The sequence below is a fragment of the Petaurus breviceps genome, unplaced genomic scaffold (assembly GCF_028583685.1).
Source record: "Petaurus breviceps papuanus isolate PSGF00001 unplaced genomic scaffold, PetGlider_PUasm1.0 90633, whole genome shotgun sequence".
NCBI classification, from domain to species: Eukaryota; Metazoa; Chordata; class Mammalia; order Diprotodontia; family Petauridae; genus Petaurus; species Petaurus breviceps.
Genome location: NW_027187293.1, coordinates 572,142 through 585,365, shown reverse-complemented (window position 1 = coordinate 585,365; position 13,224 = coordinate 572,142). Strand labels below are relative to the sequence as shown.

The following is a 13,224-nucleotide window of genomic DNA, read 5'->3' as shown; positions in this document are numbered from 1 at the left end:
TGAATTATTAGTAACATTATTATGTGCTCAAAAATATGGAATTAATTTTATTCTTATCTGGAAAATAGCTGGAAAAATATTCAACAGCAAAACTGCAAAATCTAGAAAACTCTGAATTATTTAAGAACTGCTTTTAGCTTGCACTAGAACCAAAAATCTTGTGAAAACTAGATGTCTCAATGTTTTACAAGAAACCTCCTAATCACTCAAAATAATAAATTTTTTTTTTGAAATACATGTTTTTACAAAGAGAAAGAGTTAATCATCAGGAACAGAATTCTACCTCAGAATCAAGAAATCCAGATGTAATCAGTGTTTTTTTTTCTTCTGTTACTACTGCAGCAGAATTCAGAGCCCAATCTTTTATTAAATCTTTCTGGTTTTCATTGATAACAGGCCTATTATAATCCTGACCGTCATCTACTCCAAAGACCTGTGAAATGAAACCAATTATTATACAGATTAAAAAGGAATGCCTAAGCATGAGGTTACAGAATGGATGGCATCATTAACTGTTTAGAAGGCCAGTCTTTAAATATACCAACCTAAAACAGAAAAAGAAAACCAATAATTTGAATAAGAATTAGGTTTTTTGAAAGAAAAGTTGTGTATACGTGCACGTCAGAAAGCTCATTTGAAAAGATTAATTTGGTCAGGAACAAAAAAGCATAGTCATAAAAATTAAAGTCTCTTCAAAACATTTCTCAACATTATCAAAAAAATAGACAATCTGATCAATTAGGTATTTATTCTTTCCTTTCCCTCTGATTTATGACACAGTTAAACAAGATTATTACAAACATAAATACAAATTCAATAAATCTCTCAAATTAAAAATAAACTTAATCAATATGTAGTCTATCAATACTTGTAAACTCTCATTGCCCTGAGTTAATTCTATCATTAACTCAATAATCTCAATCCTCAATATTACTGAGTTTTCCTTACTATTAGACTACCAGTCACTTCCTTCTACTTTGTTGCCATTAAAGAGAAAAAATTTTGCCTACAACCTAGAACCTGGACTCTCATTCGCCAGTTGGAGAGAAAAATAGTGAAAAACCATTACCATAAGGAACAGCATTTTACAAAGTGGATATAATAGCATATTTAGATTTCAGAAAGGCATTTGGTAATTTTTCCCATGATATTCTCGTGGATGCAATGGATAAATGCATATGAGATAACTGAATAGTTATGTTAGAAATTGAAACTAAATGAGTATTTATTGACTTATGTCAACCTGGATCTCTTGGGAAGTCTCTTGGGAAGTGCGTTCTTTGCTTGGCTCTATTAAATCCAAAATTTGTATCAATAAGCTGGATGAAGGCTTGGAGGCTTATCAAGTTTGCACATGACAAAAAGTTAGAAGAGTCAGCTGATAAAGTGATAAGACTCAGTACCACCCCTCCCCCCACAAAAACATCTTGACCAATTAGAATAGGTCAAAGCTAATAAAATGAAATTTGGGAGCAAAGCAATATCCTAAAAAATGGTTCAAAAAAGTAAAACATCTGCACAAGTACAGGATGGAGAAACAGTGTTTTGTTGAAAACAGTCTAACGGATTATTTGCAAGTTCAAAATTAATAAGCCATGTGATAGACAAAGTAGCCAATATGATTTTAATTTCTACTAATCAAATTCTGGTATTCAGAACAAAGACAAATCACTACACTTGGGACAACAGTATTCTGCCCTGATCAGGACACATATTGGGCTCCACATTTTAGAAGGGTAATTCACAAAATGGGGCTTCTATAGGAAGCAACTAGAAAATTAGGGAAACTCAAAACCTTTAAGAGGATAAAGTAAAATTACTAGAGATATTTAGTCTATAAAAGACATTAAAAAGTTTATGAGAGCTGTCTTCAAATTGTTAAAGGGTTGTTATGTAGGAAAGGAATAAGATACATTTTTTGGTATTGTTTTTCTTTTGGACAGAACTAAAACTAATGAGTACAAGTTTAAAGTGAGAAATTCTAACTAAAAATAGGGTAAATTGTCCTGACAATTATTATTGTCTAAAAATGGAATGGATTGTCTCAAGGTCACCTTTTCACTGAAGTTCTTCAAGCATAGCTTGGATGATCATAAGTAGTTAGGGTTATTGTAGATAAGATTCATGATTTGGGTAAGAGTTGGCCTAGATTTTATCTGAAGCCCCTTCTACCTCTTTGACCATGAATCAGATTATCTTCTAAAAATTTTACAGCTGAGGAAACCGAGTATTAGTAAGATTAAGTAATCTGTCCTATGTCACAAAAATGAATTAATGGCAGAGCTAAAACTAGAAGCCAGATCTCCTATTCTGGAGGTCTATCTATTCTACCAAAATGCCTTTAATGTCACTATGACTCACATTACCTACTCAACTTATCCCAGGGTAGGAAGGTTTGTTTTGTCTACTTCTTTCCCTTTTCCACAGTACTTTGAAGAGGGATGTGCAAACTCTAGATTCCCATTATTCTACTTTCTTTTCTGTTTTATTAAAATGATTAACTTTTTGGTTTATTAGACAAAGGAGAGTATAATATTTGAAACTGATAAAATCCAGGGCATGTAGAATATGGAATTGTTGACCAAATTCCAGGATAATATAAATAGGAGATAATGTGGTTTTTAAGATATGGATCTAGGGTACACTGGGTTATTAACAAATCTATAAAAATCTCTTATCCCATAAGTAGGATAAGGTTAAAGTAAAAAGAACTTCAAAATGACTATAGATAATTTCAGGGATGACAGATCCACAATAGATGCTTTAAAGAAACCATGTTTTATGTGTGTGCTCCTAAAGTGAAGGTGATTATCTAGGAAGGCAATGCTTTCTTCCCATATACCTTTTAATTAGAGCATTAAACTCTGGCCTGGGTGGGATAGTCAGTGCCTTTGATCCAGCAGGGTGATTCCTAAGAATGATAGCAACAGCTAGCATTAATAGAGTGCTTTAAGTTTGTGAAGTGTTTACAAATTATTATCTCATTTGATCCTCACAAAAACCCTGGGAAGTAGTTAATATTATTATCCCCATTTTACAAATGAAGAAACTAAGACAAAAAGAGGTTAAATGACTTTCCTAGGGGTCATCCAGTCAGTAAATGCCTGGGAAAGGCTTTGAACTCAGGTTTTCCTGATTCCAGATCCAACCTGTCATATCCACAATGCCACCAACTGAATTTGCTAATTACAGTTTTAAATGGTGCAACGATTAGAATAGAAATTTTAGTGAAAATATAAAATGGAATTTTAAATTAATTACAAGGTAAGCATCTTCAGAGTTTACATTGAGAAAAAACTTTCTGAGGACTTAAAAGTGAGGGGAAAAAACATTTTGTTCATATTTTAATTCTCTACAATGTTTAGCAAAGTTCTTGCACAAATATAATCACTATGTGATCACAAATGTGCACACAATGAATATATACTGAATGAAGAAAATTAAATAAGTTTTATTAAGCGTGTGAAATTATATGCAAAAAGGAAGGATAGATTTAGGGATAACCAATGGACACTGTATGGTCCATTATTTTACAATGTCAAGAGAAATTTAGGAAAGCTACAAATATACATGGTCAATATTCCCTCATAATATTATATATCTTTATCTTTCCGGTGGTGAGTTCATGGTAGGAATGGCCAAGAACTGCAAAGAATGCAAAGGTATGTTTGGGTTTCATTTGGCATCACCAGAAGGAACATCTATACCAGTATGATCAAAGATCCATTTGAGAATAGATTTAGAGCTGGATGGAACCTCAGATGTCATTTAGTGCAATCTCTTCCACTCACAGATGTTGGAAACTCTGAGAGGTTAAATGGTTTGCTCAATGTCATAGAAGTAATTATATAAGTTAATTATCTGAACCCAGGACTTTTGACTCCAAATACAAGATACTTTCCACTGTACTATGCTCCCTCATTTTCATTTTTAATATGTATTTAACTTAGTCACAATATAAAATATGGAGTTTACTAGAATTGTCCATTTATACTATAGGACTAGGGATCTGAAGGAAAACATGAGATGTGATTCAATAAATAGTCTAAAAGGCAGCAATGATCAAAAGAGCACTGAAGTTATAATAAGACTAGGTTAGAGTCTTGGCCTGGCCACCTTTAGCAAATATCAGTCTCAATTTCCTCACCTGTCAAATGGTAACAATGGTGTAGGTACTACCTACCTACAACACAGGGATGTTGTGAAGATTATGTGAAATAATTTTTAACCAAAAAGTGTCACATAATTATAAAGTGGAATTATTGAAAAAAAAATATACTTATGGTGAAAAGCGTTTGAAGACTATTCTTTCATTAAAAAAAAAAATACTGAAGACTATGATTGAATGGATCCATTTCCCCTATTAAAGTGCCTTCTGCGATCCTATTTCATCTTTTTTCTTTTCTTTTAACAATCTGTGCCCCAGATCTATGTGGAATGTCAGTCCACAAGTCCTGGGAACCTCTAGAATTTTCAGGGGTCTAGGTCTTAAGCTGTGTGAGTCCAAATGATCTGATCTAATATAAGTATACAGGCACTCAAGTTGACAGCAATGAAATATAAAATAACTAAGAGGAAAGGAGACAAAAAACCAAAATAAAACCTAAAAGGCAGAGATAAGAACTCAAATGCCATAGCAGTCAGGATACATTTACTATACAGTTGCACAGACCTTTAGGTCCTGAGGGAATAACAGCATAAAATGATAGTATAAAAACTCATGCTTATAATGACACTTAAATTAGAAGAAAATGTTAAATTACATCAAGTTTCAGAACCATGTAGTATTTTTAAAAGTTTTATAACCAAAATATTTTAAAATTTAACAAAATATGATGCTTAAATTATCAGTTATAAAGAATGGTTTACTTCTCATTTCGTCTTCTCCCTCCCCCATCTAGATAGCTTTGGGTTTATTATATTTTCTCTGAAGAAGGTATACAAAAATATATTCACACAAACATCAAATATACATTTAGCATTCCTTTTAACTTATAATATCTATTCTTTATAAACATTTTTACAAGACTTGATGACTGATAAAAATATGATCACATATGACAGCAAGAAAGCATTTTACTGATAAATCTGGAAAAAGGAACTTTAGAACAAAGTCTGAAAAAAAACTCTTCATTTTCCTATGACTAGTTCTGGGAGTTTAAGAAGATAATATTTGGAAAAATTACATTCCTAGAAATTGCGTTTAATAAGCAGAGTCTAGATATTTGCTAACTAGTGATTTTAAATATAGGGAAGCATAATGCCTCAAAGTACCATATCCTAAGTTCAGTAGTTTGAGATTTTAAAATTCCTTAAAACAAGGTTATTTTCTCCACTGTATATCCTCAAATTGCACCTATTCAATGTATGTATGTATGTATACTTCTCATAAAGACATATAGATAGATAGATATAGGGATGTGCCACATGACAAATACACACGTGTATGCACACATATCAGTTAACTTGACTATAGCTATAAAGAAATAAATTGATGTTTGAAGGTTCTTATGTATTTGCATTTCAGTTAAACTGTGCACTATTTCACAATCAAAGTGTCTTAAAATCCAGGAGAATTTATACATTCATTAAATTTAAATCAACTAAGAATGCTAAAACCACTATTATAAGGGGTATATAAAATTGTAAGTGAGAAATAATTGGCATATTCAGTTAAATATCATTTTGAACTTAATGTAACAATATCCCCAAATTGCCACCCCATAAAGAAAAGGAAGTATAATTCCAATATAAATAAAAAAGCATAAGTGCACATAAAAAGAACTAGGAAGAATTTACTGTATATATGTTATCAAGGACATTTAAATGCACAGATGGGCATCAAGGTATTCTCAGGAAACAATTTGTAAACAACTTGTAATCATAAAAGGATTAGGAAATGTATTTAACAAAATATTCTTCTAGCAGTCCTTTCCACTTAAATTTTTCTTGCTACCAAAAGACCCAATAATTCATGGCAAGCTTAATATTATTAAGATATTAATTATTAAAATGGTGAAATCTCAGTAGGTAAGAGGGTCCTCAATGCTTAATTAGATTTGTGATCCAGTTCCATTTTTTGACCTTTAGATAGTTGGGGTTAGAAAATTATTCAACTTAGCTCTGAAAACCTTGGAAATTCAGTGGAATTTTGAGATTACAGGTTTGATGTGGGACATTTCGCTACTAGTGGACATATCTGGGACTTCCTACAAATTATATAAATCTGAGACTTGGACTTTGGAATCTGATGTCTAGTGATTTCCTAACAGCTAAAGGACAAACTACAGTTATGCCAGAACACACACACACACACACACACACATTTTCTCTCTCCTCCTCCCTCTCTTCATATCTCCCTCTCTCCCTCCCCACATTCATTTTTCCAAAAATAATCTGAGTTCTGAATTTTTTCCCTCCCTCAATCCCCTTCCCAAATCCAAAATTGAGAAGGCAAGCATCAATACCTATTATACATGTGAAGTTGTACAAAACATTATATTAATGATATTTGAAGTCCACTTTAACTTAGAATTTAGTCATTCTAATAAACATATTCACTTTTAAAGGACCCAAGTAGTGCCAAGTGCATATTTCCCTTCATTAAAGCACTGTTGGTCTAAATCTAAGTCAAGATGACCAAGTACCTAGCCAATCATTAGCACATACTAAACAGTTAATAAAGGGTTGTTGATTGACTGGGGGATGGCATGCTCACTAAATTTTCAAACGACACAAAGTTGGAAAGACAGTTAACACATAGTTTTGGTAGGCTAGAATACTGGACTTAGGTAGGATAAATATGAAATTTTATATCTGTTTAAAACTACTTCACAAGATGAGGGTAAGCAATGGTAAGACTGTTTCTCTGAAAAATATCTGGGGGTTTTAGTAGAGTGCAAGCTCAATGTAAGGCAATAAAGTGAATGCAATTTTGGGATACAAAGTTAAGAGAGGCATAGCAGTCCATAACCTCAGATGTACCACTTCTAGAATGTTTTCATTTCTGGATGTTACTGTGTGTTAGGAAGGACAGATATAAGCTGAACAGTGTCCCAAAGTGATCAAGTTTATAATGGAGACTGAAAGGTCTTGAGTTCATACAAGAAATGGGGAAATTAAAGATCAAGAAGAGAATACTCAGCAGGGGAGGGTTTGGAAGGCAGGAGATATGATAGAAGTGTTCAGGTATATGAAGGGCTGTCAGGTGGAATAGGGATTAAATTGTCTAAGTTTGGATTCAGAAGGCCACACCTGAGGACCTAGAGGGCCACATGTGGCCTCAAGGTCACAGGTTCCCTGCCCCTGAGCTAGCTGATTGCTTAACAAGAGTATACTTTAGATGTGATTCTTTTTGAAGTGTGCTTTGGACTGCTAACGTCTTTCTGACTTTGAAATTCTGATTTGGTTGGGCTATACAATAGCATAGTTAGGTGGATTTGAAACTAGTTGAAGGGATGGACCCAATGAGTAATGAGGAACTATTTTATGTCAACTTAGTAGATTGCTTTAAAGATCTATATTTGGCCCTTTGTAATTTTTTGTTTCTGGCAAAGAAAAAGATAAAGGAATAAATGAAATAAAATTTTCAGATGACACAAAACAGGTAAGGAAAGCTAAAATTCTGTATCTCAGAGTCCTCAGGATCCAAAAAGATCCTGAAAGACTAGAATGTTGGGCCTGATTGGCCAGGTACTGTCCTAAGCATTTGTAATGGGAATGGGAATTTGAAGATCTTCCCTAACCCGTAACAGACCTAGGGGGGATTGAAGACATCCCCTGCTCTGAAAGTAAACTCTGACCTCTAATAGGCTGATTGTTGTCAGATGGAGCCTGTGATGGGAGGAGTTTGCTGAAGGGAAGCATAGCCCACAGGAAGCTGGTAGTCAGAGATAGCCAGATGATGGGGGAGAGAGGAGGACCTCAAGCAAGGAGTCAGATAAGATCATGAGTAGATATTGATCTTCTAATGGTTTGTGGGAAGGCCGAAGGCTCTCAGCGTTTATTATGGCTTCTGAATATCTTTGGTACTATTATGGAATCAGCTTACTGGCTTTGGAATTCTGTTTTCTGGTGTCTAAATAAATCCTTCAGTTCTATCCTCTATCTAGAGAGTTCGGTATATTTTGCGATCGAACATCATGCGATACTTATAGTCACGGTCTTTATCATGATCATGCATGCTGTAAATATTGCATTGGTTCTACAGCATTTTATACATATCACATTTAATCCTCACAACAACTCTGCCAAGAAGGTTCTGTTCTCTTCATTTTATAGCTGAAGAAATGAGCCAAACAGAGGTTAAGTGGCTTTCCCAAGTGTCTAAGGTTGAATTTAAACTCAAGTTCTTCTTGAATCCAGGATCAGAATTGTATCCACTATCCTATCTAGCCGCTTCATATACAGACAGATAAGAGGCTACCTCAGGAAGTCATGGGCTAACTTAGTGTTAGAAGAGAAGCCTTCAAAGAAAAATCTGAATAACCACTTTCTGGTATATTATTAAGTAGATTCTTATCCAGGGACAAATTAAAATAGATGGTCTCTGAATTCTCTTCCAGTTCTGAGGCTTTGTTAATTTAACTGATGCTTTTTGAAACAGAATAGATAAATATGCAAGTTGAATGTAGACTGACATATGTATCCATAGAGTAATTAATGGGTACTTTTTGAAATAAGCAAATCATAGTCATAGTGACTACAGTAGCATAGTATATATGAAAATTTCAAAAAAATATCAGTGTCTATAAATATATCAGTGTCTTCAGTTACTTAGGAGCTTAAAATTTGGTGGTAATAATAAATTTTTCAAGTAAATATTTTTATTCATTACACTGTTATGTATACAGGTAGTCCTCAATAAATACTTAAAACAATAGAATTTAAGAGCTGAAAGAGCATTTGGGCTTAACTATCAACTATCTTAATTTTACAGTAGAAGAAACTGAAACTCAGGAAGGTTTAAGTGACTTATCTAAAGTCATATAGTTAGGGGGCGGCTAGGTGGTTCAGTGAATAGAGTACTGGCCCTGGAGTCAGGAGGATCTGAGTTCAAATCTGGCCTCTGACACTTAACACAAAACTAGCCATGTGACCTTGGACAAGTCACTTAACCCCAATTACCCTGCCTTCTCCCAGCAAAAAAAAAAAAAAAAAAAAAAAAAACCCTAAACTAAAAACAAAAAAAAAACAAAACCAAAAAAACCAAAAACATGAAGTCATATAGTTAGAGGCAAACCTGATAACAGAATTGAGCTTTCAGTTTTTTTGAGTGTTAAAGGTTATTTCTCCACACCATGTTCATGCTTGAGAAATAGAGAGAAATTTATTGATATCAAGACCCTCCCACTAAATGAATAAAATTTACTGGAAATAAAATTTTAGTGATACTTGGAAAATAAGTCTAACACTGCCTGCCGTGAAGTTTTAGCAGAAAACAACCTTTTTGTTGTTGCATTTTTTGAATGTAAAAAAACCCTAATGTGTGAGGGGGTGGAGACATTAATACAGGGAAGTATGTGGTGAGTAACAATTATACTTCACAAACCACACCTTTTAGCAAATTAAGAGATTCTCTTATTTGAAAAGTAGGATTCAGAAAGCACTGTCTGAAAATAAAATTCCCACAGTCACCCAGGTTTTATTGAAGGGGCTTAAATTATTTTAAAAAGACAATAATGCATAGACCTACAATGAGGTCTCCTATATGCACTTGAAAATTCCTTTAGAGAAATGTGGCAGCATCTCGAAATGAGCACTATATTAGCATCTTTTTGAAATCTGCCCTACAAAATGTGTTTTTGATTTCAATGTCAAAGCTGTGGCAATCTGTTCCTTGATGTGACTGTTTTTTCCCACTTGACTGTAAGTTTTTTGAGGACAAGGACTATCTTTCTCTTTCTTATTTTTATTCCTCCTCATCATTCTCCATCCCTAACCCACCCCCAAGAAAAAAGAGCTGTCTCTAAAAGGTCCTATAACATGTAATAGGAAAACTCATCACTGGATAGTGTGATTGGTAACAAGTAGCAGCATCTGGAGAACTGTCACTTTCTATAGGGAAATCCTGTAACATGGAGTTAGATAATCAAAGAATGGGGCCAACTGGCATACAAGCTGTGTGTCTTTACCACACTCCTCACTGGTAAGCACACCTGAGAAGAGACACAGAATCATACCCACATGAGGGAAATTTCACTTTGGAAAACTTGAATGAAAAAGTAGTGCTTTTATAACACTCAGAGTGTTATAAATGGATTTCGATTGTAAACTGTAAATAACCTAAACCACTTAAAGCAGAAGTTCTTACTTTTTTGGGGAGAGGGGTTACTGGACCCCTTTTGGCAGTCTGGTGAAACTTTCTAACCTTTCTCAGAATTAAAAAAAAAATACTTCATGGGGTAGCTAGGTGGTGCAGTGAATGGAGCACCAGCCCTGGAGCCGGGAAGACCTGAGTTCAAATCTGGGCTTAGACACTTAACGTTTACTAGCCGTGTGACCTTGAGCAAGTCACTTAACCCTAATTGCCCTCCAAAAAGAAAAAAAAATGGAAAAAAATACTTCACAATGGATAGAAAAGATAAGTTTCAGTTACAGGTTATTGAAAATAAAGATGTAATTTTTTCTCACATCCACATTCATGCAACCCATAAAATTTATCCACAAACTCCATGTTAAGAACTTAAAAGCACCAAGTAAGTCATGTTGATTAATCAGCAATCATTAAGTCTTTCCTCTTCCTTAAATATCCTGGCTAATGCTGTCCTCATATCCTGCCACAATGGTGTAACACTTCATTTCTTAGGCCTTTCCTAACTCCTAATTCTCCCAGAAAGTACTGTACTCCCATCCAAAATTAGGATCATAATTTTAAAGCCGGTAGGCACTTTTGATGACACAAACCCCTTCAGTTTACAGATGAAGAAATTAGGTACTAAGAAAGGCACAGGGAGGTTAAGTGACTTTCCCAGGCTCATGCAGCTAGTATGGTGGGATCTGAACTAAGATTTACATTATTCCAGGTTCAAAGCCCCACTATCCACTACACTAATTGGTGCCTGTGTGTATACATGTGCGTGTTTACCTATATGCTCCTAGAATGATGTAAGCTTCTTGAGGGCAAGTAATGTTTGATTTTTGTTTTGTCTCCCCAATGTCTAGCACAGTGACTGGCAGGTGCTTATTAAACTGAATTTTCCTACTTTCTTCCTTGATCTCTGTTCCTCAATGTGAATAGCCTTGTAAAATAACACATTTTTGGTCATGCTAGTTCTTTGTGTAGATCTACTGGAAACCACTTGCCACTTATGACTTTAGGTACTGGGTAATACATTTTATTTACCTCTGATCAGTTCTCCCACTTCTTTTTTTTTTACTCTAATTTATTTATTTTTCATTTTCAACATTCATTCCCACAAGATTTTGAGTTACAAATTTTCTCCCTGACTCTCCTCTATCCCTACTGAATATCCCTTCTCCCAATCTGTTCTCTCTTATATACTCCCCCCTTCCCCGCCTAACTTTCTAGTAGGGCAAGATGGATTTCTATACCCCAGTGCCTATATATCTTATTTCCCATTTGCATGTAAAAGAAACAATTTTTTTAACATTTATTTTTAAAACTTTGATTTCCAGATTCTTTTCCCTTCTTCCCCCCTCACCCACCCCAACTGAGAAGCAAGCATTTTCACATAGGTTGTATACATGTAGTTGCACAAAACGTTTCCATAGTACTTATATTGTGAAATACTAACTATATTTCCCTCCATCCTATCCTGCCCCCCTCACTTATTCTATTTTCCACTTTGACTCTGTCCCTTTTCAAAAGTGTTTTCTTCTACCTACCCTCTCCCCCAACCTGCCCTCCCTTCTATCATTCCCCCTCTACTTTCCTGTAGGGTAAGATGCCAAATTCAATATGTATGTTATTCCCTCCTTGAGCCAAATTCAACAAGAGTAAGGTTGACCCATTCACTTTCCTGCTCTTCCCTCCATTGTAACAGTTTTCGCTTCCCTCTTTTATGAGATAATTTACCCTATTCTATCTCTCCCTTTCTCCTTCTCCCAATATATTCCTCTCTCACCTCTTAATTTTATTTTTTAGATATCATCCCTTCCTATTCAACTAGCCCTGTACCCTCTATGTATACATGTACATACATATACACACATTCACCCTCCTATGCATACATATATGTATACACACATATATTCACTTCAACTATCTTCATACTGAGAAAAGTCTCATGAGTTACAATGATCATTTTTCCAAGAAGGAATGTAAATAGTTCAACTTTAATAAGTTCCTTATGATTTCTTTTTCCTATTTACCTTCTCATGCTTCTCTTGCTTCTTGTATTTGAAAGTCAAATTTCTGTTCAGCTTTGTTTTTTTCATCAAGAATGCTTGAAAATCCTCTATTTCACTGAATGACCATATTTTCCCCTGAAACATGATACTCAGTTTTGCTGGGTAAGTGATTCTTGGTTTTAATCCTAGCTCCTTTGACCTCTGAAATATCATATTCCAAGCCCTTCAATCCCTTAATGTAGAAGCTGCTAGATCTTGTGTTATCCTGATTGTGTTTCCACAATATTCAAATTTTTTCTTCCTGGCTGCTTGTAATATTTTCTCCTTGACCTGGGAACTCTGGAATTTGGTTATAATATTCCTAGGAGTTTTCTTTGGGGAATCTTTTTCAAGAGGCGATCAGCGAATTCTTTCAATTTCTATTTTGCCGTCTGGTTCTAGAATATCAGGGAAATTCTCCTTAAGAATTTCTTGAAGGATGATTTCTAAGCTCTTTTTTTGATCATGGTTTTCATGTAGTCCAATAATTTTTAAATTTTCTCTCCTGGGTCTATTTTCCAGGTCAGTGGTTTTTCCAATGACATATTTCACACTGCCTTCTGTTTTTTCATTTGTTTGGATCTGTTTTATAGTATCTTGACTTCTCATAAAGTCATTAGCTTCCATTTGCTCCAATCTAATTTTGAAGGAATTATTCTCTTCGGTGAGTTTTTGAAATTTCTTTTCCATCTGGGCAATTTGACTTTTTGAGGCATTCTTCTCTTCACTGGCTTTTTGGGCCTCTTTTGCCACTTGCGTTACTCTATTTTTTAAGGTGTTATTTTCTTCAATCAGGCTGTTGACTCTCTTTTCATGATTTTCTTGCATCATTCTCATTTCTCTTACCAATTTTTCTTCCACTTCTCTTATGTG

General features: G+C 34.5%; 1 protein-coding gene across 6 annotated transcripts in view; it reads right to left on the bottom strand.

The window, feature by feature from the left end:
- Window positions 1-13,224, bottom strand: part of CEP170 (centrosomal protein 170) — a 153,922-nt gene that overhangs the window by 54,517 nt on the left and 86,181 nt on the right. For 5 of the 6 annotated variants that reach the window (XM_069064468.1, XM_069064470.1, XM_069064471.1 and 2 more), the window contains exon 11: window positions 284-433. The exons of the other annotated variant lie outside the window; for it this stretch is intronic. In XM_069064468.1, coding sequence (XP_068920569.1) covers window positions 284-433 — 150 coding nt within the window. The remainder of the gene's footprint in view (window positions 1-283; window positions 434-13,224) is intronic. 6 annotated transcript variants of the gene reach the window in all.